The sequence below is a fragment of the Strigops habroptila genome, chromosome 7 (assembly GCF_004027225.2).
Source record: "Strigops habroptila isolate Jane chromosome 7, bStrHab1.2.pri, whole genome shotgun sequence".
NCBI classification, from domain to species: domain Eukaryota; kingdom Metazoa; phylum Chordata; class Aves; order Psittaciformes; family Psittacidae; genus Strigops; species Strigops habroptila.
This window is the reverse complement of record NC_044283.2, coordinates 48,157,349-48,185,021: the sequence shown is the minus strand read 5'-3', so window position 1 is coordinate 48,185,021 and position 27,673 is coordinate 48,157,349. Positions and strand designations below refer to the sequence as shown.

General features: G+C 37.5%; 1 protein-coding gene across 5 annotated transcripts in view; it reads right to left on the bottom strand.

The window, feature by feature from the left end:
• CCSER1 (coiled-coil serine rich protein 1) overlaps positions 1 to 27,673 on the bottom strand; it is a 684,293-nt gene that overhangs the window by 361,773 nt on the left and 294,847 nt on the right. For all 5 annotated transcript variants that reach the window (XM_030492379.1, XM_030492381.1, XM_030492382.2 and 2 more), the window contains one exon: positions 1,476 to 1,553. In XM_030492379.1, coding sequence (XP_030348239.1) covers positions 1,476 to 1,553 — 78 coding nt within the window. The remainder of the gene's footprint in view (positions 1 to 1,475; positions 1,554 to 27,673) is intronic.

Sequence of the window (27,673 nt, the reverse complement as noted above, 5' to 3'; positions counted from 1 at the left end):
AGTGTTTGCATACCTCAGCTGAGAATTTAAGTATGAGAGTTTATTGTCACTATTTTAAGTTATATTTCCTTACCTCTTACAATTTCATCTGAGCTGAGCAGCCCATTTCTCTGTATGTGATGTATCTTGGTGGTTTCCCAGGTACAGGGAGAAACAACAACTACCAAATCTACCTTATAATATTGAATAAACTTCAATGTGCATTTAATGTGGTTTCCCAAGGGAAAAATACATGTTTGCTTTAGTATCTTGGCACAGCATTGGTCCATTTCAGCCAAATCTAACTGTGAGCTAGGGGTCTTGAAAACATTAAACCTCCAAAGAGGAAGGAGGATCAGTGAATAGCTGACCATGGATATACCCATCTGTACCTTCACCAAGAAAACCACTGAGCAAGCACAGTCCTTAACATTCTAATAGCAGGAATCAGCTGGCTAGCTAGCTGGTTATGAACTGCAGGGTATAACTCTTGCTCAGACATAAAAAATATGAGAAAAAGAAACAAAAAAAAACCAAACTTTTTTTTTTTTTTTTATGGGGCTGGACAGGTCTGAAAGGCTGGTATTTCCTGCACTAGAGGCATGTGCAGGAGAGACGCAACTTTGCATCATCAATCTTCATTAATTCTACTTCCTCAGCTTTAATTCAGCGTCATCACTAAGAGATTGAAATTGCAACCCAAGCTATAGATTGTTTTCATACAGCACATGGCAACTTCATGGGGAAAGGGGAAATTTTAAAAGGGATGTTCCTGTCAGTGTAACTGTCCATATTATGACACACGTTTGAGACAATAGTGCTGAAAACCCAAGTTCCTCTTCCTTCTCTCAGCAAATTGGCAAGATGACTGCTTTGCTTGTAGCCATGGCTCCAAATACCTGGATGGCCTCAGGAGACCTCTTCCAAGAGTCAGACTGTGTCTAAGGCCATTCTGTGTTCCAGGGCCGGATACCATAAAGTCAGGCGAAAAAGTGACATAGGGCCACTTGTTCCTCACAGCATAAATCTTACCAAGTTGTGTATATTGTCCCACCATTATTAAAATGAACTACAGTAAAAGGCCAGTGGCTTATGCCAAAACTGGTTTTTGATGTATCTTTAATGACTCCAGCATCTTTGTGGTAACTAATCATTGTTTAATTAAAACATGCACTTGAAATAAAGAGAAATCTGTTGATGAAAAATGACCTACGCACATATACAGGAATGCACATATCAAAGTGTATCAAACACAGTCTTACAAATAATGGTTTAGAGCTCTGGTTTGCTGGAAAAATAATCCTCTTAAAACCAATGACGTTTTACTCTACGTATGTCTTGAAAATTGCATGTTATATATACATAAAAGAATATCTGATGATATCAAAGTAATTTAAAGAAAAGGAAGCAGTAATAATAACACTTCATAGTACACCAGATAATATGATAAGCCAAAAATCATATACAATATTTATTATGAAATTAATTAACTGTACCTTGAAAAATAATGGCTCCTCAGGAAGAGGGCTAACAGGGAGTGAGGTGGTGCTACTAGCTGGACTCATGTCTGTACTCTGAAAGAAAAGCACACAGGTGTTTGCATTTTCAATCAAGTTCTACAAACATCTTTTTACATTTTGGGATTAAAAAAAAAAGCTCAAAACCAACACTGAAAATTCAACAGAATTAGATTGACAAAACAACTGCAATCTGTACTGTATTTACCTTTAATTAGCAAAAATATTTCACTAATGGCTAAGTACGTTGCATTTTCTTTATTTTTAATGAGCTCTCCATTCAAAGACTGAAACATATACACAAATAGCAAAGACACTGTGTCTACAAAAGAGTAATACAAGAGATTAACTGAGAACACAAAAGGTTTGTTCATATGAACAAGTGATACACAATTTTAATTATTATTGGTTATTATTGGTTATTTATTATAAGTTTAATTATTATTATTATTTTGGGGATGTCTCAATAGTAAAGTTAGAAGGCAAATTTAACAGGAAAGCAATATACTGCAGCAAAGTATTTGGACCAAAGTTTGAAAAAATATCTCTTCCACGTGAGTCAATACATCTTAGAAATGAACACTAATATACGAAAAGAAATAGGGAACTGCAAAGTTGATACTAAAAATAAGTCAGTATATTTCAATGGACCTATCCAGTCAAAATGCTTGAAAGACTGGTCTCTTTTTTAAGTAATATTTCAGAAATCTCTTGGTTAGTTTGGTCATTATTTTTACATGTGACAGACATGAAGTGTGTGGAAAATCTTAATAATTTGGAATGGTAGTAATAATAGAAGAACAAAATCTGGATTAAAAAAAATGCACAAACAATACCAGGATTGTTCTGGAGATAACTAGAATATATGATAAATCTTAGGAAATAAGTCCTTAAGTGCTAAAATGAAAAATATCTGCCAACAAAAACAATAAACAATAAACCAGAAATGATGTAATGGAGAATATAAAAAAAAAAAAAACAACAAACCCAAACCAAGTTTGCATGGGCTAGAAATTAATTTCCTTTTCACACTACGGCATTGCAGTGGAGAATGATTTAATGAATTGAACTTCTGCAATTAACTAATCAGCTGTCTGGTTTCATACCACTATAAATCTATTATGACCCCTTCAGGAAGTTCAAATTCTGCAAGTGAAGAACACCACTGCACCCATGAAGTTCTAACAGGTCATTCATCAGATTTTTAAGCAGAGATACCATATTTTATTGAACCAACTGGTACAGGATTAAAACTGAGATGAAATTTTTACAAAATCCTTATGTCAGATCTCAAGTAGAGGGCATGGACTTCAAAGTTAATACCTACTGAGAAAACCACAGAGTTTAATTAGATAGGTATCAGTTACACCATACCTGAAAGAAAAAACAAGTTGCTTGCTAAGTGAAAGGGATGTAAGTATACGAGAAAGGAAGGGGGCATGGTAATTACTTCCACAGAGAAAGAAAGAGACAGGTAGTTTACAACCCATGGAACACACAGAAGTAGTTGAGGAATAAGAGAGATTATAACATGTCAGAAAGCCACTATCTTTGTTGAATCCATTGCTCTAGCATTTAGAAACATAACAAATTTTAACACAGATTCCTGCACTGGATCATTAAGGCAACTGGCTGATATTTACCAGAAGGAAGTGAAATACAGGTCTCTCAGATTAAACTCAAAGTGCACACAAAACTGGAGACCTCCTCTGTAAGAATGTCCTGCCTTAAAAGCCAACAGTTCAGCTGAGGACAATTTGTCTTTTAATTTACACAGAACAGAAAAACCATGGTCGTGGGGGGAAGGGAAGGGTGGGTGTGGGGAGAAGGAGAATCAAGTAGCTGCTTTCCAAACCAAATCAAGCACCCTAATTTGCAATTAGAAGTGTGTACGAAGGCAGTCCAATCTTTTAAGCATTGAAGCAGTCTCAGTATGAAACTCTGCAAACTGGATTGGTACCTGTAAGCTACACGAGCTGCAAGTTCTTCAGTGATAGCTGGAGTCCAAGAAAGGTCGAACAGCCCTGAGGATGAGGAAGTTGCTTTTGACAAAATGCCTCAGGGCACAGCCACATGATGGCCTCAGAAAAACATTCACTTTTCTATGATGACTGGACACAAACCAGCCCAGGTCTGGATGCCACGCTGATTTGGCACTGTGCCTGAACTAGAAAGGCTGCTGAGAGGTGGGCTATATTAGTAGGAGCACCATGACTATATCGCTTCTGGACTGCAAACGGTTTGAGTCTGGCCAGATAGGAGCATTGGCAGAAAAGCCTGTGTGTGGCTACAGCTGTCCATGTATCTATAGCATCAGTGCCCCCTCCAACAACTTCAGTAATTTTCCTCTCTAAAGAATGCAGAGCAGGTTCTCTGCCAGTGTAAATTAATTAAATCCAGTGACATACAGTTTATTATAGTGGAGAATTGAGTGAGACAGTACCAAAAGGGTTGTTCCTTGAGCTATTAAAAAACCCCTTTCCAAACTAATCACTGCTTTGAGAGATGTTGTCACTTGTCCTCCTGAGGGGACGTATAAACAATTCCAAATAACATCACACCTTCCACCTAAATTTGCCATCCCTAAGGTATTTGTCATAATCAAGCTTTACACACAAAAAGTACATATAAAAAATATATAAATACCAAAAAAACCCCAACTATCACTGTGAGTCCAATGAGAACTTTTTATTTGATGTTGCCTGAATAAGCCTGTTCTCATGAAAGCAGCCACACAGTCTGGCTTAAAACTGGCAGATTTTAGTTATAAATTAACCAGAAGATGCTACACCATTAGGCTATAATCATATCTTATAAGTCATAGTAGATGTTAAACATAATTTGTATCATAATGATATATATTAGGCAAAATTAGGTAAATCAGGACTTCTCCTAATTTTGCAGTACTTTGCTGTGCAAGTGTAACATTTTAAAATGTATTTTTGATGCACAGTGATACCACAGCTGCGTTTTGTAGACTGAGCCTTTTCCCTGCGTTGCTGGAAACCTCTGAGTGTTTTGGAGGGCAGACAATTTGCAAAGCTTTAATCACCTAAACTCCATTTTTAAAATGTCTGAATACCAAGCAATTCAAGTATTTCTCAGAACAACAGTTTAGAAATTACCATCTTGTTCATGTAGAAAACAACCCTGTGAACTTTTCTTTCTGTGCTTTTAGGCAGTTTTTAATTTGGTGCAGCTGTTAAAATCCAGAAAATGGACATTATTAGAATTTTTCTGACAGTTGTCCCACAATTATAATGATCAATGCTCAAGTTTTCTTCTGATTTCCAGAGCTGATAAGCCTAAATGTACATCATCCTCTTTGTGCCACTGAATGGGTATCATGTCATCACTCTGGACAGTGCTAATAATTTATCCCTAGAAAGCAATGTTAAAAATGTGATTAATTATCAGGAAATTTCTGGATAACAAGGCAAAGGAAGAAAACAAGTCTAAGAGAAAAAGTTTTTCCACTTCTGCATCCTATTTGGAGATCCAGGATCAGGATCCTGCTTGAGTACAGATTGCCACCATTTTAGCTGGATGAAAGAGAAAGCAGCTCTTTCTGAAGCTGTTTTAAAGTAGTCACAGGCTTGGTTTTGTTTTGTTTTCTTCCACTTGGTATATCTACCTCGAAACAGAATGTTTCATAAGCCTACATAGTGACGTAAATTGCCTAACAGCAGATTAGAGAATGTAGCCAGTGTTTTTCCAGCAATACAGAAGATCAAGTATATATAAATGCACACTCCTTTGAAAACAAGTCATCTTCCAGTCTTCAGCAACTGTTCTTTAAATAAAAACATAACCACTTCACCTCATTTTTTTTTTTTTTTCTCACTATAAACTCTTGTCTTTAATCTGATCTTCTCTAGGAAGGGGCCTATGTATCAATCTTTGTTAATTGTACCATAAAATATGGACCATCCACTGTATATTATCCACTGACAGAAGCCAATTTAATTTGTTACCACTGCTTTTCAACAAGGGTAAACACTGCAATGATAGTTGACTTCTCTGAAGATCAGTATCGCAATTTATTGATCTAAGAAGTTAATACCGACAGAGAAAACCTCCACTGGATATTTGAGCTAGAGATCAAATAAATCTTTATAATAACTGAAGAAAAGAAAAGACAATCTGTGTTCTTTATAGCTTTTTCTAAGTAGTGGATGAGTGCTGAATTGACTTTCAGGGTGACAGTTTTAGTTGTATCATACATGATGTCACTAAGTATCATTTTATAACCTAGAAGTGGAGTAGAAGTGCAGTCAGAAAGCTCTGTAGTGACATTTTGATATACTGAAGGTAATCAAAAACTTGCAAATGGATTTATTAATGAGTCTGCATAGCATCTTTATGAAATATTGTGCTTAAATATTATTATCCCACTTTATCAATTAAAGTGAAAAAGAAGGGGAAGTGATTTGCTAAAAGCTAGGAAGGGCTGTTAAAAACAAAGATAGAAATTAGGAACTCACAAGTCCAAGCACTCCATTTACATCCAGAGTGTGCAATGCTCCTCTATGCACTTCTACAGTACTGTGGTTTCTGCAGTTTCTGTATTACTTACTGTCATGAAGAGTTTTTTCTCTTTCTGCAAATAAAATTACTATAAACAATTGATGTCAGAAAAATAAAAATTAGTAATGATAAGAAAAAAATGTAGACACATGAAATGAGCTTTCACCTCCCACCATGCTTGACTAATTTCCCTCAACATCTCCAGTCTTACTAAGAATGGAAGTGACTCCTTAAAATGTGTTTAGGCATATTTTATAACATCTTAGAATACAATCCAGGTGGTTATTTATAAATCTATTTCATGTGTCTTTTATTAGTAGGCATAGTTAATTATTATTACTAATATGGGCAATTATAGAATCATAGGATAGTTAGGGTTGGAAAGGACCTTAAGGTCATCTAGTTCCAACCCCCCTGCCATGGGCAGGGACACCTCGCCCTAAACCATGTCACTGAAGACTCCATCCAACCTGGCCTTGAACACCGCCAGGGATGGAGCTTTCACAACTTCCTCGGGCAACCTGTTCCAGTGCCTCACCACCCTCACTGTAAAGAACTTCTTCCTTGTATCTAATCTAAACTTCCCCTGTTTAAGTTTGAACCCGTTCCCCTTGTCCTACCACTACAGTCCATAAGGAAGAGTCCCTCCCCAGCATTTTTATAGGCGCCCTTCAGATACTGGAAGGCTGCTCTGAGGTCTCCATGTAGCCTTCTTTTCTCCAGGCTGAACAGCCCCAACCTTCTCAGCCTGTCTTAATACGGGGGTTATCAGCTGAGACATTTAATTACTATTTTCCAGTGTTTGCCTGGTCCATTGCCTAGAGATTGCTTTTCTCATAGCTTAGAAGGCTGCATGGTTCTTGCATCTAACCTGCGTTATCAGAGCTCACATCACAGGGGTGAAGCATAAATCACAGCTGCTTCTTACCACCTCTTTTTATGTCAGTACGTGAGGTGTGGATAGCCATGTTTTTAGTGGTTCAATTACCTACTGATTCTCAACCAGCACTTAGTGTATGGGTGGACAGATCAGCCTCAATTCCTCTTACCATGTAAGCAAAGCTAATCACCTGAGCTGTGAAATGCCAATGGGAAATTTCACCTGATCTGTCACTTACCAGCATTTGTATGTCCAGTACTGTTTATTTTAGAAAACTCTGAGTTCTCAGGAACTCTGAGCAAACACATTAAATGTAATATTTTGCACAGTAACTTTTTTTTTTTCAGCGAGGAGGGATCGGGATGAAGGATATTTTGTTGACTGTTATTTGTTTATAATTTGAAAAATAGCTGGAAAGATGCTCTTTTAGCCTTTTAATTAGGCTAGATTAATTATAAAGCCCATTACCAGAAAGCAACATAGACAGTCCATGGTTTGCTGCAGGGCTATGGTGTTTGAAATAGTTTAGACTCAGATTATATTTTCACATTTTTTAATTTAGTATATATTTAATTTACTCAAATATTTAAGTTTACTAAGCTATCTTCCTCCTCTCCTTATAGTAAATGCAGAAGTGTAAGAATACTAAAGTATCAGGCACAAATTACTATTACCTGCTTTCCAGTTTCTAAAAATGGCAACATGAAAATACCTAACATAGAAAATACCTAGTAGCTGGCATGAGGAGAGCACATTAATAAATATGTTTTAAAATTTGTAAACAAAGTAGAAAGCTGAACTAAGCCTCTTAACAGGGGCTCAAGAATTAAAGGTTGCTGGTTTACAATTGAGTACCTATAGAGGGAAAAAACAGTCTTTTTTATACGCATATGTCATTTTCTCATTATAGAAAATGACATATATATCACTATATAACTAATAGATTTATTTAATACTAAATATATCCTCCTTTCTGCTCTTTTTTTTTCACCTTGATTTTTCATTGCAGTTTGTCTTCCAGTTTGTCTTTATTCCTTTACAAGACTCATAATAAACAGAGACACAAGTTTCCTTGGTCAGATAGCTTCCTGGCACACAGAGGTTGGATAAAGGATCCATTAATATGTGGGAGAAAATCACTTTTTTTACCTTCCCAAACAGCAAATTCAACTCGAGTTAATCTCTAAAAACCCCCTTCACTTCTATCTGCAAGCAGAATGTAATTTCAAAAGTAATTTGGACAATGACTTTGGGGTTAACATCTCTTTGTGGAGAATACCAGAAGATCATCAACGACTCTCACTGTGTGAGTTGGGATTGCTACTATGACACATTATATTAAATGCAACTCCAGTCATATTTTTATCCTAATGAAAACCAGGGGATTGCTTTCACAGACTCAACTGCTTTGTTGACAACACAGTGGAGAACTGATTTCCTTGAGCAAAACTCTACTCCCTCCCTCAGTTTCTATTGTTTCTTTCGTACTTCATTGACTATACTATCCAGCCATGACATTTTGTTATTGTATATTCTTCCCTAATAATATCATATAACACCAGCTTTTTCTGCTCTTTCAGCAGCCAATTGAGAGAACCAAGTACTCTCCTGGGATTTTAATCTCCAGGCTGCCTATTTCAATTGCTTTTCTTCAGGAGATCTTTCAGGTTGAAATATACACTTTTTTTTTTTCTCAAACTGCTTTCAGTTTTGTAGCAAATATGACGGTTATCTCATACAGTATGTTCAGTGATGGCTTTTTTCTTACTTGTCACAAAGATATTTTCTTTCTCCACAGCTTCTATTGCAAACTAACAGTAACCAGACTGAGACTCCGTACTACAGCCATAGCCTGAATGTGGAAGAAAATGTCTGCATTCAGTCAAAGAAGTGTTTTTCAGCAAAGTGTCTCTGGGCTCTCTCAAACTCCTATATCTTCCCTGTATACAGATCCATTGTTTTTCTGCCTTTACAAATAAAACACTTCGAAAAGAAGCAAACAGCTAATTAAACTCAGAAGTTTCAAATCTGATAACAGAATTGCCTCCTCTCCCTCCCTTACACATCCATGCATGTTCTGCATCATTACATATCAAAACATACTGGGACCAAGCTATAAGCTGGAGCCAAACAGGATCAGATATTAATACAAACAGTAGATGCACCTACAGTTCTACTAAAGAGGACAAAAACACACACAGGATATACATTTATATGCTTCTGGATATGTGGAAATAACTGTTTTGATGTGTTAGGAAAAAAATGCTCCTGAAAACAGGTTGTTCTGTAAGTTCCTCTGAACTATCCACAGATGGCCACTGTTGAAGCCAAGCATGGATTTAGGTGCCAATTTCAGAAAAACAATTCCTATGCTCACATACTCATACAATTAACTGTTCGCCATGAAGCTCTGATGTTCATCATCTCCTTACAGCCTATGTAACATCTTTTTTAGTCTACAAGACACAATTCCTTCAAGACAAAGATCTATTTACACTTGCTATTAATGAATGTTTTTCTTTAAGGTACACATTTTTTCATACGCTAAACTCATGTCCAAAACACTACACATGCTTTACTGTTCAGTACATCCCTTTGCCCATAAGTACATAGGCATACAGGTGATATCTCTTGCAACACTGTGGTCAGTTTTCTGCCTACAGTTTCCATGCCACATTGTTTTAATCTAAATGAAGAAAATGTTTCATAATATTAATAAAATTTATTTTTTAAATCTGAACAAAATGAAGCCGGACTGATTTTCATTAATAATTTCCTGCTCAATTGTCCGGCTGTTTTCTACCTTCATCTTACTTTGCAAGCATCAACAACATTGTCAGATTTTCAAACTGGTGTTTTTATGTGAGGCTATGTTTAATTTTTCTGTGTTTCTCAAAAAGATTCAGATGCCTTCAATTGCTACGCATTTCACTGAGGTTTTAACAAGCCACTTTGCACTTTCTAAATGTTGTGACTGCAATTATTCTCACTTCTTCATCAGTTCTCAGACGGGTTTTTACAATTTCGGTATGCAACCACTTCTGACAGGGTATTTTAACTTGTTTAGATGCAGAGGCTTCGTGCTCAAAACTGTCTTGAATTCTCCAATAACAGCTTAAAGGAAACATTTTAAACATCTGGATGTGTCTGCTGCTAAATCAAGGAAGACAGATTCCCTTCTCTCTCCACCCACCCCCTGCTGCAAGAAAAGCAGAATTTTTACAATTAGAAATATGCTTTTCCTGGCTTCAGCACTTCTTCTGTATGATGCTGTTAGACATCAAAGGTAAACATTTTTAAAGTAAGTTTTGCCATGCTATTTGCTTCATGGTGTTTTTAATAGTAATGTTCTTTAATGGTTTTAAGAAGTTGAATCCCTTTGTGTAATACAAGGCAATATTTCAGCTCCTGAAATGTAGAAATTCTGATTACCATAGACACAGCTTTAAAGCATGCTAAGGCCGCTTTTTGATTTAGGTTCCGAAGGGGACTTGGTCAAGGCAGAACAAATATTCCCTGCTTTTCTAAATACGTGGTGCACTGAGTTTCTACCTTCATACAGCAGCTTTCATTCTTAAAGGAAAGATCAAGAAGGGTAAGGCATGACAGGAACTTCAACTCCAACCACGGCAGAGGGTTCAGTAGAAACTACCCCAACTGCAGTAAGCTCTCCACAGTCTTTCTAGCTCTACTTGCCCATCCATTCTCTAGTCTAATATTTACTTCTCCTCCCACCAGCTCAAATCAGGATATGTCAAGATTGTCTGCTCTTTTTTACCTTTTAGGGTACTTGCACAACTTATTCTACTCACTGTACTTCCCACTCCCACACCCATCTCACCACCAACAGTATTCCTGTTGTGCTGTCCACCTGGACCTGAAAGCCTTCCCACCTTCTCTACCCTTCTCCCTTCCTTTAGTCAATGCCCATCCCCTTCAGCCTATATATATAGGCTGATATATATCATATATTAAAATACATGTAATATATAAAAAGAATACATAGTATATACATCACAATATATTCATATACATATATTTTATATAAAAATACACACAAAAAATTGACCGAAGGAATCTCTTTATGTAGTTGCTGTGACATAATAGCCATACAACCGGTTTGCTACTGAAAAGATACATAGTGAAGCTGGTCACATACTGCTTGTCTGAAAAATACCTCAGGTATTACAACAGTGAACCTCCATTTTGACACAGCTTCTCAGCCCCAAGCTCTGTACAGTCTGGTGAGGCCAAACTGCACTGCTTAAGAAACTGATGCAACTTGCAAAGGAATGGAGGACTTAGGAGTTGCCTGTTGTAGTACTTAGGCATTGCATTATCATTATTTTTAGAGCATTCAGATGAGCATTTTGTTTTCATTTTTGGGTTTTGCAATGAAATTGTATATTAAACTTGCTGAGATATCGGAATAGCATTTTATAAAGCCATTAGCAATAAAATATTCATTTTTCATTTAGATGACGTCCAAGAATACAAATGGGTATAATTTCTTCCTACCCTTCAACATTAATAGGGGGACCAGGAAGAAAAATTGAACACACCTTTCACATTCATTTAACTACAATGAAATATAGAGAGCTTTTCTAATGAAAAAATAAGTTACAAAAAAGTACTGTCTGTTTTCTTTGGAATTATTCTTACGTGCACCTCTGCTATTGTATTTATATATTTTTATATATATTTATATGCATTTATATATTTATTTCCTAGTTTGGTAATTCTACAAAGCAAGGTTAAAGTATAGGATCAACCACTATGTGATAAATCAGTATTCCTTGAAACAGCTTTGGTAGAACTACTACAAAAATAAATCAGCAAGAGTCAAAGCAAATGAGGACACGTCAGCAAACTCCTAGCCTCATACTACAAGCTAGGAGTTTATCCATATTCATGCTATGCCACAAAGCAGTTGGCAGCCTGGCTTATCTGACGGCAACCTCTCTCCATTAAGTTTCTTTTATCTGCTTCTTTTCCCTTCCCCTTGAATCCGCCACTACGATTTTAGTTCTCGGCAGCTGCTACTGCTTACAAGAATCTCTGTAGGCTCAGTTATGGTAAAAACAAAAGTTTCTCTTGGCATCATTGTTACATCCTCCACTCCTAAGCACCACAGAGGTGATGGCAGGTGCTAACAGCACTTGGCTGCTGCAGGGAGGCCGTGTGGTTGTCACTGCATCAGCTGTTTACACAGGCAAGCTTATTCACAGGAAACTGCATGGGACTCTCGCCTTAGGCATAAGCTGTCATCTGAGTTACAAGCAAAAGCCAGTTCCCCAACTTCTTCCTAAACCCCCCAACAACTTCAACAGGAATTTATATCCAAAAGGATATACAAGAACACCCTGAGAGATCATAGGATCTGCAGGCGGTACATCTGGGTTTAAGTGATGCCCATCAGCAAAGCTTGGCTGAAAAGCCTGGCTCACATTGCTCCTTTCATACTCTAGCTCTTACAACCTTTCTGCTGCTCCCAACCTTTCAGGGGTCCTAAGTTCAATATAAAAATTTCATCAGTCTGCTTTCCCATAACTTTTAAAGTTGGGACAATTTTCTATTTGCTTTCATCAGATACTGTATAGAGAGGAGAATCTTGGAAAGGCATTTCTCTGAGAAAAAAGATAAATGTTTTTTGGCAAAGAGTTTGCACTGGAATACAGTAAACAAACAGATCAAATATGAGAAACTTTTAGCACATACACTGCAGATGCAAAAACATACTTGCGGAACATATTCAAAACAAAAAATCAATATTGAGGGAATGCTAAAATCAACATTGTCCATGCCTATTTCATTATACCTTTCAATTAATGGCCACATACTTCTTTTGCCACTAGCTCTGCTTCAATCAGAGCACATGATGATGGCTTTTAAAAACGTCTCAACTTCTCAATATTTTTTTTTAACATATGACACTCATATTGCAACACGGGATGTTGCAAAGGGTCTGGAAGCTGCGCACATACCATCAGAAGAAAATTCTGCTGTCAGGTTTCAATCCTTTCTAGTCTAATGGCTCCATTTCTTTCACTCAGCTATGCTTGTCCTTCAGTAGTATAAAGTCTAATTGATTTCTGTATTAGAAGGGCGATGGATGGGTGCCCAGCAGCAGTTTTAACCCATCATAGCCAGAGGCACAGAGTTCAGTACCAGGAGTTCTGGAAAATCTTACGTTAAATAAAACCACATTAATACACTTTTTCAAAATAAGAATTTGCAACTTTTACTGATGGCTCTTTAAGATGATACATTAACAGTGAATATAAATGGGTTGTACATCACTTTTAATTTGCTTGTTTTCTGCAAAGTTACAGAGTACTGTAACTAGTAAGCAGGAAAAAAAATGCCAGTCTGTAGCTTTTTAACAGATGCACACAAAAATCCAATAGAAAATCTTCATCATTTTAATATGGTTTTCATGAAGAATAACAATGATTTTCATAGGATTCTTGCTGAATGTTTCTGACAGGTTATTACAGGCAAGTACCTGAACTTAAATTTAAGTAAGAATACTGTGGTTTGGAAAGCTACTTGCAGGCATATATTTTTCAGAGGATTTCTACAACATCACACAAACTACAAAATGATGAACACTATTATTTCCGTCTATTTACCACAAGTTCCCTAAAACAAAAGAAAAAAAAAAATACTTTTTTAATGTCACTAGTAAATGCTTATATTGGGAGCATGTGAAAACCAAGACTAATTGCCTGAAAGTCAGACTGTGTTATTTTAGAAAATAAGATGTCTATCATCCCAAAACCAGGAACTAAAGCCAACCAGGCTTGAAATCTGAAGAGTTCTGTATGCAACGCCAATGCTATTCTTCATGAACTGTGATTGGACTATGCCAAAATGGAACCATCCCACCAAACACAAACTGAATCTAGGTCAGATACATGTATTACATACACATAGTAAAAGTAAGAAAGAAATCATAAATCTTAACTATTGATACTGCTAAAGTCTTTTCAGGGGAAGACTGAAGCTTAAACAAGTAAAAGTAAACTGTTCTTCAATGACTGCCAGAGGCTGAGAAGATACCTCTCTGCCCGTAGACAACAGCACTGGATTCCAAATGCCTACAAATGCATACCTGACGTCCTGAGTCCACATGGATACCTAAGCTATCTTAAACATTCAGAAAAGGAAAAAAAAAAAAACGCACAATATTTCCACTTATTCCACTGAGAGGCAAAATTACTGAACATTTTCAAAAAAATTAGCAAAAAAGGAGAGTATTTCCTTGAACACAGGATGTCCTAATATTCTGAATTTTCAAAAAGACAAGCATAGGCCTTCACCAGATTTACAGAGCAGTGACTTATACCCAACAGTGACAGATTTCAGCGATTGATGTTCCCATTTTTCAAGCCATTTCAAGCAGATGAAGGGTACTGACATGCCCTGTCATGTATAATCGGGGCCTGAAGTGAATCACAATTAATAAAGTTCAGTTTATGAAATCAACACCAAAGGAAAAAGACAAGGAAAAATTAAGTGGAGAAAAAAATGTAAAAATACATGAACATCAAAACAGCATCAATAACTTTATTTTCTATTTAAAGTAGTATGATCACTTCTGCTGTCTCAATTGAATACATCTATAATTAAAGCTGATTAATGGTTCATAGTAGAAAACGAATATAAATTTCAATTTTCATGATCATTTAAATACTTTTCAAGAGAAACAGGGCTTTCTTCTGATTCTTCTCACTTACATTTGTGCCTCAGGTGCATAAATTTAACATTCACCTTACAGCCTTTGTAGAAGGCAAGGCTAAATTAACCTGTGAGCTAAAGTCAGACGGTTCCTCCAGGACTAAACTATCCCTCCACTATGGACTGTCCAGGCAGGGAGCTACTGTACAGCTAGTTAGGACATGGAGATACACAGTGAATAATCTGTTCCGGTCTAACCTCCCATATGAAAATTTTTCACACAATTGCCAGTGTGAAATACAACTAAACTCTATTTTAAAACTGGAAGAAACCCATTGCTCTGTAAATCCAAATTGTAACTGTGCAGTAAGCACCTCTTCTGGACAAATCCCAATTTTTTTTCTCATGCTTTGAATTTATAAAGCAAAATATGGAAACCGGAGATTTGAAAAGGTCAAAGTCTTCTGCACAAAATCATGTAATTCTCCAGCTAAGAGTACTGTAGAACAATTCAGCTTAAAGTCTGCTGAGTGATTATTATCAGAATAATTACTAAAAATAGTGTCAATTGCTAGACACTGGGAGGAAAGAGAACAGGGTGTGATTGCTGAAAAACAAGCCTGAAAAAAAAGAACCTGTGTCTTTTCTGCTTATTTTGACATGAGCATTTGACTTACTGAGTTTCAGCTACCTACACAAAGACACACCAGTCATTTGACATATTATGTTTTAAAGAAATGTTCTTTATTTTCACGTTTTGTGAAACATGGAGTCTTTGTTTTCTTTATCCTAAACAGACTAAAGAATAGAAGTTAACAGTATGTCAAACAATAAAATAATATGATATTGTGTTGCTATAGAAATATGAGAAATTCTGAGGACAAAAGTCATACATCTCTCAGATTTTAACTGTATATTAAACATTAAGAGTAATTTGCATAAAATACAGTATTATTTCTCATGCATGAAAGAGTCAAAAATGGAATCTGAAATAACTCACATCATTTAAAAAAAAAAAAAAAAAGCCCTACAACTCGATCAAGAGCTAGAAAAAAATCTTGATTAATAACACTAACTCCAGAGGCCTGCTTTATGTTAATTCTTTATGAAGAATTCTTTATTAAGAATGGGTGGGAGTGGGCTTCTAATGTTGCATGATTGTCTTGTGAAAACAAATGAATTTTCAGATGTGTTCTAGAAGGCCACCAGACAAGAAGAGATACATTTTGTTTCTGGTTGCCAGGGGATACAGAAGACCATTTTCACACAGTGAATTATCACTGCATTTAAAAAATGGTGTTAGCAGGAATTTATATCACCAATGTCTGGATGCGTCTTTCTGTCACCTTCAGTGATCCTGCAGTGATCAACAGTCTGATCAGATGCTTTTTTTAATTTTCAATAACTATCTATCCCTGTGGCCTTTACAAAGTATCTATTGTCACTTATACTTAGCAAAACTCATAAGCATGATTACACAAGGGCTGAAACACTTATGTGGAACAACAGCATGCTGTATAATTCATTAGCTATTCAATCCTATAATAATGTATATATTCAGAGCAAGACTTGGTATGACTAAAGCCTCATATGACAGGATTTTCACTCAGTTAAATGAAGGATGAAGACTTTTCAGGCAATGGGGAAAAATAATTGTATCTGATAATTTTCTCTACTGTGGTGGTTTCAGTCAGCATTCTGACACATGGTTTTTGTGGAAATCCACTTGTTTGCCACATATGGGAGCTCCCATAAGAAGAAACATCAGTTGCAGTTAGTTTCCATTGAGCAACACAAACTTGGAAGACAGAAGCCTTCAAAAGATAATTTATCTGATGTGAAAAGAACTGTGTTATACAGAAATAAAGTTCTACAGCTTACTAAAGGATTGTCTCAGTTCCTGAAAAAAGTCTCAGTGGCGTACTGTCAACAACAGTTTTGGTATCTGATTTCAATTAATAATTCTGCAGATTGTGTAAATTTAATTTTAAGAAAAACAAATTAATATATTTCTGTATGTAATAATCAAAAGACAGTCTTTATTACAGCCTCAATTCAGCTGATGCCTGAACTGCTTACTGTGTCAAGATGTGCTCCTGAACTGAAGAATCACTCAGAACTGACAACTAAGGCATTTTACTGGAATATTTTCGTGAGAGAGTGGAAAATCAGGAAGCCAAATACAGTAGCATCCTAATGGTGTACTTGATTCCAGAAGAAACTATAACAGTTCACATAATCAATTTCAGAGATACATTGCAAGGTATTGTTAGACTGATAAAAGGGCAATAAACAACATTATAAGTGACTACACAGGGGGTTTATCTCTGGACTCACTCAGATTTAGCTGGAACAAAACAAAACATGTCTGAAGAAGATTACGAAAGTTCTGAGTTAATCTTTTATGTGACAGACTAATGTAGTCAGATAAGATAATTCAATGAGGTGCAAATGAAAAAGAAAAGGACGCAAAACTGACTGATGGCAACCAACAGTGTGCTGGTGAGAGAGCAAGACGTTCATTACTGAAGAAACCACTACAGGGTCAGAAGCAAAGGAGCCAAATACCCACTGATGCCGAAGAGGACAAGATCTGAAGAAGAATGTCTTGACTTCTGTGGTTGACAGGTATAAAATAGGAGAAACGGAGTACTTATTATAAGTTTGGGCTAGGAAGTAGTCGCTAGAAAGTGAAGGATTCTGAGCAAAGGAGATGGAGAGTGGGCTTCAGAAAGAGTAGGACTATTGGAGAAGCAGAATTCTAAGCACAGTCTAAGAGAACTCCTAGGAAATCTGAAAGAAACCATTAAAGTGGTCCTGAGGTTGTCTTCACTTAAGACATAAGACATTAAAGAAGGCTTGTCCTGTGACAAGACAAGGAAGAGGTTGAGGACAAGTAGGAAGAAGTATTTACATTTGGTTGTCTATCAAAAGCTAATTGAAATATAGTGGGCTGACTGGAGCAAGTGGAGAGACTGGAGAATAAGAACAAGGGAGGATCTCAAAATGGGCTGAACAAAGAGAAGGAAGTCAAAAGAAAGGCATTCTTAGGAAAAGGGAGGTAGAAGGTAACGCACATTTTCTCCTCTCTGAAAAAAACAGAACAAAACCAAACCCCAAAAGAATAAGAAATAATGCAATACAGCACCCTCACTATTATTTGGTTTGTTCTCCAACTTCACAGTGTGCTACACAAAATACAGTCTGAGGCCAAAATAGAAGAAACCTATACAACAACAGAGAAAGGTCTTGCTATTCCTGGTTAATAACAGCAGATTCCTTGTACAGTTCCATGTGTGTGCTCTAGCAGGGTTTTTACATGCAACTGTAGTCCTGCTATACCTGCCAATAAAAAAAAAAAAAAAAAAAAAGCCAAAATAAAATAAACATGAAGCATTGAAAAGAGCCCAAGTCACTAGTGATAGAAAGGATAAAATAATTTGATGTGCTTACAAATTAATACAAAGAAAGCCAAACCAAATTAAACAGACTACATTAATGCATGTAACTACTGGTTTTCACCTTGAACAGCAATTTTTTTGACTAACAAAAAAAACCTATGGCTGGCTGGCTGTCTATCTGTCTATCTATCTACTCTCAATCCATATACTCAAGTATGCATGCTTCACTATCCACTGACATTCAAACAAAGCAAAAGAAATGTTTCACTTTCCTGCAGGAGCATTCTGTAAAATAGATGATAAACCAGGTAAAATATGATGACTTGTGAGACAGTTTACAGTGCCCAGTGCAATGCATAGACAATTAACTGGGTAATTACAGATCAATTTCATTTCCTGGCGAGCCCACTTTTTGTTTTTCCTCTCAGTTAAAGTATTGATCTTATGCGCAAACCACCTTGTAACACATATGAACATGGAAGACAATATTTTCTTCAAAAGCAAAAAGCAAATTAATTGTTAATTTAAGACCAAAAACTGTAGCACAGAAAGGAACAGAAAACAGGAACTATGATAATTACTTGTCCAGGTACTGGTGTTTAGCAAAATAACTCTATTAAGAGCACAAAACAAAAAGCACAAGTTTTATGTCAAAGAGCTCTTCAGTGTCTTGCAGGATAATACTAAACTTATATTACACAAATCCCCCACATTTCATTGACGTGGTTTTGTTCTAACAGCTGAAAGGGAAATTCTAAGCTAAAGATCTTACAAATGCAGAAAGATTTCAATTTTTCTTATTGATTTGTCAGGTACACAATTAAAGTTACTCATATGTCTGCACTTAATTGTTTCCAAGATTAGGCCTATGAGTACACACAAGACACCTACAGGCACCCTGCCTGATGTTTTTTTGTTATAAAGAATTCCTGTGACCTTTTATTCAAAGCTTTCATGCACATCCTCTTCTCTGCAGGTCTTTTGTATTTAGTGCAGAACACAGCCTTGAACTGAAGAAATGACTTTTCTTTGTCTCAAAAAATCTTGCTGAGGTATAAACCACTTTAAAGTCCAATTTCTCTACACTTTTTCAAATTCCCTGGGAAAATGTTGGCAGTCTACCTAAAGCAGTAACCCATCAAAGCAAAAACCATACAATTTAGCTCATTGCACTACTAAAGTTCTACCGGGTGTTACTAAACCCACAAAGGAAGAGCTGTGAGCTGTCAGTGAGAGGAAACTGTCCATTTGCTGTACAAAAATACAAAATAGTTTCTACCAGGAAGTGAAAAAAAAATGTTTCACATGAATTGAACCATAAGGAGAACTTCACGGAAGCAGAAAAAAAGCCCTTAGCATGAAATTGCACCTAGGTTATACGGACTCACATATGACCTAGAACTGTAGTAGCACACACCACACCTATTTAGAAGGAAAATATTCAGGGCCATCATGTATTAACAAAATAACTTCAGGTTTCAGCAGTCAGCAAACACAACTGATGTAGCGGAATTAATTACAAACGTGAGCACCTGCTGTGAGAGGGCAGGCAGGAGATGCAGGGAATTTCTGAGAATCACATACAACATGTACACAGATGTTAGAAGCAAGATGCGTGCACTGTTATCTGCCAGCAGTTACCCATCCTTATCTGATGCATTTTCTAATGCACAGCTGAGAACTTAAGAGGAAATTCTCTGAAGATGAAATGCTACAACAACTCCTTGTAGGTTCATATGGAAAGACACTAATGCTGCCTTCAGTAGAGACTGTAGTTTGAAGGGTAGCCCTGGGAAAGGCAGCAGTATACTGAAGTTCCCCTGTGCCTTAATATTGGTGACCCTCAGATTGGTAGCAGCAAACAGCGGTTTTGTCCTACTACTCCCTGATCTTCCTACAGAACCACCATTCACCAAAAAAAAAGGGATTGAAAGTTACAGACATAGAATCATAGAATCATAGAATGGTTAGGGTTGGAAAGGACCTTAAGATCATCTAGTTCTTAACTATCTGACAATGTTCTTCAATATCCAAATGTGGGCAAAATTAATAAGGCCAGGCTTGAGAGATCTCATAGCTTTATAGCTTGCCTATAAACCTCTATTTCCTTATAACGACACTCTTCTGTCCCTTTTCCTTCTTTCCCCTGAAATGTTTGTCACAATATCTTTAGCATCTCCATGAAGAGTGGGCTAGAGCATGTGCCATTTATGCAAGGCATTGCATACATATTGTTAAGTGCAGACATCTCTTTGAATTCGCCTATATAACAGACGTGCAGGATATGAATACTTTTTTTTTGTTTAGGATGAAGTTTATATTTCACTGCCTTGAAATCTACTTCAGCAAAAAGCAGTCAAGATGAACTGCCCCTTTAGTGGTAGCTATAGGGAAAGAAAGAAACTGAGAAACATTAATGGCAGTCTGCAATCAAAATGAAAGTATCTGTAGACTTTTTCCTGTATTTTTTGCTGACTACTGAGAATTTACAGGGCTTTCTTCAGAACCAAAAGAAGTCAAGGGGGAAAACATCCAAGTTAATCCAGTCAGTCTTCATAGCAAGCAGTCTGAAGTGAACCAGCACAAAGCATAGGCTTCAGGGAAGGCTTTGCTGCCCTATTGGTTTTGTCCTGATTTCAGTTTGCTTCTTAGCTAAAAAGTATTTATTGGTTCTTGCCTGTAAGCATTCCAGAGACTCAAACCCAGTAACTCTTACCCTACTTGTTTACCTGTTATCCTGTTGATGAAGACAGGGCTAACTGTGGCACTATAAAATAAATAAATAAATAATGTGTGGATATATATATATATTAAAAAAAAAATTAAGCCTAGTACCAATTAATTGATTTTCACTACAGTCTGTGACAGTAAGATAAATAGATGGTCCAAAAGTTAAAGACTCCTTGGCTGAATGCAGGCACTAATTTCCTATTTGCCAGTCTCAAATTTGAGCTTCACCTGCACAATCTTTTCATCCTTATCGGCTTTAATCACTTGCTCACAGACCATAAACAAAGAGCTTACAACAAAAATAAACAATAAAAGCAAAGCAAACACATTGTTGTAATACAAACACTTCCTCCCTGACAACTTATTTCACAGAGATTACAGGCTAAATTAAGAAACAATAAAAGAGAACTAATGCAAACTCTAAGAGGCTGGGTGGAAAAAATGAGGAATACAGCATCAGTACAGGTTAACTACCCAGCTATAATGATAATATACTTTCATATCCTATTATCTCAGTAGGGCATTAGAGTTTTCTGTGAGATTCTGGGATGTTTTGTACTGAATTTGAAAATTTAAATATGATTACTAAAGTTACTGCTGGCACTCTGAGTAGAAAGACCAAATCACTGATATCTACCTGTGAATTGTCATGGAGAAAAAAGCAGCAAAGGTAAGGGATTATAAAGCACTACAACCCATTCATCTCCTGCTCAGCTCACAAAGTAGCTTGCTTGAGAAGTAGTTAGGGAAAGTTAATGATACGTTGTATTTTTCTGTGGCACATATGGTGAAGAAGTTTTAAGGACTGACAAATTTTCAGATCCCAAACTCAAAGATATAACCTACAAAAGCAGTAAAGGAGGATCATGCTAATTCTCATCTCAGCAAATCTACAGACTTGTAAAGTTAACATGAAATGTGCAACTTTAATTTGTAAAGGGCGATTAGTTAGCTTAAGCTCTTTCCAAATTGATACTGCATAATATCACAATCACTAATTTTCTCAGGCTTTAGCATGACATTCTGCATGATTCCTCTTAGTGCCTGGCAGTCTCCTCCAGCACCTGTTTCTTGTAAATTGTAAACCTCCTGCTCTTCTCCCCAGAGATGGTCAGATCCCTGTTCCAAGCACTCTGGGTCATAGATGTAGCAGAGCCTTTGCTCATACTTTTCCCTCATTCCCACCCATTTTTGATTTTTTTAGAAATCTCTCTTTGTTTAGACACTAACAGTACTTAAACATTAGAGCACAACCTATTCAAAGAACCCAAATAAAAACTTACTACACTAATACACTACAACATATAAAAACTACAAATACTATTGACTTCTTGACATGATGCAAGTAGGCATAATAAATGTACTGACATAACAGGAAAAAATGAAAGCAAATAGCTTTCATCACAGGAGGTTCTAATGCGCTGGAGGCTCTCTCTACATTGTTTTCAATAGCAGTCTTATTTTTTCAATTCAATTATTTTTTTCAAGTCTCAATTGCAGATGCCAGTCTTAAGCATGTCTTGAAATTTTGAATTTCAAGCATGGCCCGAGAGGAACATGTATTCAGGTTTTAGGTGTCTTTGACACAAATCAAAAGCACAAATATTTTAGCTACGACAGATGCTTTCAGTCAGAGCTTTTTTAACAAATCTCAAAAATCTTCCTTTCTCAACAATGCCAAAGCCATTTAGAAGCTTCTATTTCATCAAAATTCCCCACTCAATAGGCAACATTAGTGTATCAGAAATAAATGCAGCACAATTCAGCATATAGGCATGCAACAAGGAGTACCCTATCAAATTGCATAAAATCCCACCGTTGTGAGTACTTAGTCCAACACTACACACAAGCAATTCCATCACTGTCTCATGTTTAGGGATCTCTTGATACGAGGTCAAGAGTAGGAGTCTGACTAAAGTACCTAAATGAAAAACTTGACAATAAATTCATAGGGAAGACAAGAAAGGGCTAAAAAGAAAAGGCAGAATAGAAGTAGGAAAGGAAATCAAGTTCCAGAAATTTCTATGTTGCAGTAAAGTTCCTTATGAAAACAAAGGCTTACAGGGAGTAAAGCATTCATTCTTTTCATTAAACAGCTTTGTCCCCAACTATTTGTAGCTGTTAATATCGTTATTAATACGGTATATCCCTCCACTGTATATGCCAATTTTTAATACTTGTATTTGGTTTATGTGGCAAGGTTTTGGTTGCAGGGAGAAGGGGCTTCAGGGGGCTTCTGTGAGAAGACACCAGAAGCTGCCTCCCCCATGCCAAACAGAACCATTTCCAGATGGTGTCCTGCTGCTGACCAAAGTTGAGACCATCAACAAGGGTGCTGGTGACTCATATTAAAGAAAGGGCAAAAAAAGCTGCACAGCAGCTGTGAGAGAGGAGTGAAAATACATGCATCCACTGCCTTGAATTCAGTATTGTGAGTGAGAAGGCTGAATGTTTGTGGGTGAAGATCAGGGGGAAGACCAACCAAGCAGACATGCTAGTAGGAGTCTGTTACAGACCACCTAGCCAGGATGAAGCTACAGATGATGTGTTCTTCAAATAACTGGGAAAAGTTTCACGATCACTTGCCCTTGTTCTCTTGGGGGACTTCAACCTAACAGATGTCTGCTGGAAGTACAACACAGCAGAGAAGAAACAATCCAGGAGGTTCTTGGAGGGTTTGGAAGATAACTTCCTAACCCAGAAGATAACTTCTTAACCCAGCTAGTTAGTGAGCCAACTAGGAGAGATGCCTGGCTAGATTTACTGTTCACAAACAGAGAAGGACTGGTGGGTGATGTGATGGTTGGAGACCATCTTGGGCAAAGTGATCACAAATGACTGCATTTTCAGTTCGTGGAGAAGTCAGGAAGAGGGTTAGCAAAACCTCCACCGTAGACTTCCGGAGGGCTGACTTTGGCCTGTTTAGGATGTTGGTTGGCAGAATTCCTTGGGAAACATTACTGAAGGACAAAGGGATTCAGGAAGGACGGATACTCTTCAAGAATGAAATCCTTAAGGCGCAGGAGCAGGCAGTCCCCATGTGCCAAAAATAAAACCAGCGGGGAAGAAACCAGCGTGGCTGAACATGGGGATACTGCTTGAACTCAGGAAAAAAGAGAGAATTTATCACCTGTAGAAGAAGGGATTGTTGCCCCATGAAAAGTACAAGGACGTTGTTAGGCTATGTAGAGAGAAAGTTAGAAAGGCGAAGGCACAGATGCAGCTAAATCTGGCCACTGCCATAAAAGATAATAAAAAGTACTTTTTCAAATATAATAGCAATAAAAAGAGGGCCACTAGGGGAAACCTAGTGACTGAGGATGAGGTCTTTCTGCTCCACTTAGATGTATAGACATCTATGGGGCCAGATGGGTGACACCCAAGAGTGCTGAAGGAGCTGATGGAGGAGCTTGCTAAGCCAATCTCTCCATCATCTATCAGCAGTCCTGGTCTAGTGGGCAAGTCCCAGGGGATTGGAGGTTGGCCAACATGGCAACTCTCTACAAAAAAGGCAGGAAGGAAGACCCTGGAAACTACAGGCCTGTCAGCCTGACCGGGGAAGGTCATGGAGCAGATGAACCTCAGACCATAAGGCACGTGCAGGAAAATGTTGGGATCAAGCTCAGCCAGCATGGGTTCATGAAGGTCAGGTCCTGACCAACCTGATCTCCTACAACAAGGTGACCAGCCTGGTTGATGAAGACATTGCCTATTTGGACTTGAGTAAAACATTTCACACTGTCTCCCACAGCATTCTCCTGGAGAAATTGGCTGCTCATGGCCTGGACAGGTGTATTCTTTACTGGGTCGGAAACTGGCTGGACAGCTAAGCCAAAAGACTGGTGGTAAATGGTATCACCTAGTTGGCAACCAGTCACTAGTGGTGTCCCTTAGGACTCAGTATTAAGGCCAGTGTTGTTTAATATCTTCACTGATAATCTGGATGAGAAAATTGAGTGCACCCTCAGTAAATTTGCAGATGACACCAAGCTGGCTGGGAGTGTTGATCTGCTGAAGGATAGGGAGGCTCTGCAGAGGGATCTGGACAGGCTGGATGAATGGGCTGTGGCCAGTGGTATGAGGTTCTACAAGGCAAAGTGCCGGGTCCTGTGTTTGGGCCACAATAACCCCATGCAATGTTACAGGCTTGGGGAAGAGTGGCTGGAAAGCTGCTCAGTGGAAAAGGACCTGGGGGTGCAGGACCTTGCACTTTGCTATGTCGAATTTCATGAGGTTGGCATTTGCCCACCTCTCAGGCATGTCAAGGTCCCTCTGGATGGTATCCCTTCCCTCCAGTGTATCAACCAAACCACACAGCTTGGTGTTGTCGGCAAACTTGCTGAAGGTCCACTCAATCCCACTGTCCATGTCGCCGACAAAAATGTTGAACAGGATCAATCCCAACACCAACCCCTGAGGGACACCATTGTTACCCATCTCTAGTTGGACATTAAGCCGTTGACTGCAACTCTCTGCGTGTGGTCATCCACCCAATTCCTTATCCACCGAGTGGTCCATCCATCAAATTTGTCTCTCCAGCTTGGAGACAAGGATGTTCAACATCTTTGTCAGCGACATGGACAGTGGGATTGAATGTGCCCTAATGAAAAATTAAAATTAAAGGCACTATTTAAAGAGCATAATGTGTGAAAACTAAACATTACAATGATGAAGTTTAAAGAAATCAAAGCGCAGAAGTGTACTTTCAGTAATTCATCAACTGAATCAGAACTCATTTTCACCAGTATACTTCAAGACACCAGCCTTGAAAACTAATTTTAGAACTGAAGGCTACAAATGCATGTTGGCAAAGATCTTTTGTCATATGCACTGGAGGAGCAGCAACGGTACAGTGGACCACAACATTATTATATGAGGTCTATAAAAACAGAATGAAAAGATTAGTCCCTAACATATTTAGCCACAAACTTGTGCACATGAAGATAGAAAAGGAATGAGGCTTTGAAATTCTGCCTTCTTTTGAAAATTCCTTTTTTTAATAAAGAGTGAAATAATCCTATGCTCAACTTTATTAGCAACTGGTTATATTTAATTTTTAGTTTTTCACTGGTGTAAGCCCAGGAACAGTAAGTGTTCTCAGACACCTGCAGCCTACAGACAATTTATAGAATATGTACAACATATACAAACATTAAAAAAATACATCATCAAAATGCATGACAATATGCAGTTGTATGTTATAAAACTTCCATAATTCATATACCAAAAGAATAATGGGACAAAGGTAATGTATAATGTGACATTGCCTTGACTCTGCCTTAGAAGAATAATGAACACTCCAGTTCATTTTTCCTGTTACATAAGCACAGTCACGTCACATTTATAATCTGGCTTCGACATATAAATCTCTTATCGCTGTACTTCTGCTACATATTGTACATCCTAGGGCACGTAGCTTATGGTTATTTATTTTTGATTGTTCTGTTCAAGTACAATACTCACATAAGACTCCCCAGTTTTTACTAGTTACAGAAATAGACCCCAATTCCTAGTCAGGTCAGCTTTCATTTCCTCTCAGTCTTGAACTGTCAAGACTAAAGCCTTATAATGTTCTCGAAAGAAGAGCGCAGAGTGAATGATGTAATTGTAATTAGACTACTCTTTTCCTTTAGGACATCCAAATATGCTACAGCTGTATGGCAATGTAACTTTAGTCGCGTAAATGCCATAAACATTCCATAATTCACATAAAGAAAATGCCTTATCCTCACTAGAAACCTTATTTGGAGAAAAGACAGAGCATTCCAAAAGAGCAAAAGGAAATTTCCTTTCTATCAGCAACATAAGTCTCTTTCAGTGGACATCTAACAATGCCTGCTCATGTCAGTCTTTGGTGAAGGATGGTGACCTTAGTAACCTCAATCACTGATATAATCAAAGATCAATAGAAGAGGGAAAAACTATACATGAGAGGAGTAAATGCCTCCAGGTTATGAGAACAAAACAGGTAGGACAGGAGGAGGGAAGGATGGGGAAAGTAAAGCTGCTCCCAGCAGCTTTGAGGGACATAAGAAACTTGATCTTAAAACTGATCAGCTTCAGAATAAGAGGGGAAAATCAGTGAAAATAAGAACAATTGCTTCCATAGAAAGCACTTGTAGGAACTGTGGACTAAACAGGTTCCCTTGATAGGACACATCAGATGGGTAAAAGGAACTGTAAGTTTTGAATCACAGGGTTTAGCACAAGGGTATTCAGGAGCCAAACAAAGGGAGGCTTTCTGCTTCTTTTCTGTGCTGGTTGATGCCAAGTATTTCTAGAAATTCCACTGACATCCTCTACACATTTGTAGTTAGCACATTGCAGGATGGTTTCCAGACAGCGCTGTCAGGTTTCATATAACTTGCCCACAAAACTAGTCTGTATTGGAGGAACAGAAAGAAACTACTGTGGAGATTCACATTTGATCATGGAGAAGCTTATGGGTATTATAAAAAAGAAGGGGAGAACTGACAGATTCTTACTCTTCCTGGCAAGGAGAAGTGAGGATACTCTTCAGTAGGTTGGTATGCATATATTACTTTATTTTCTTAATTATATTTACTTGAAACCTTAAGTCCTGTGGGTTGTCCATTTCTCAAAACCTGTATAACACCATTACATCAAAATAAAGGCTATGACAAAATCTCTGCTGGTTAATATAGAAACTGCACATTATGGAATCTTTTTCACTTCTTTAGGAACCTGAGATTCAATTTCAGTGACCAATTTAATCCCTCAGATGCAAAGAAAAAGCAGTAATTCTCACAGAATTGATGAAACTGCCAAATGAATAAGCCTATCAGCAAGAAGCATCTCTCCTTAGGTGGAAGTTAATGAAGCTAAGATCCTAGCTTAGGTATTAGACTGTGTTCATAATACATGACCTGCAGTTTGCTAAGTGCCAAGGGAAAACCGAAAGGCAAGACAGACCAAAATAACATTTTCTATGATCCCTG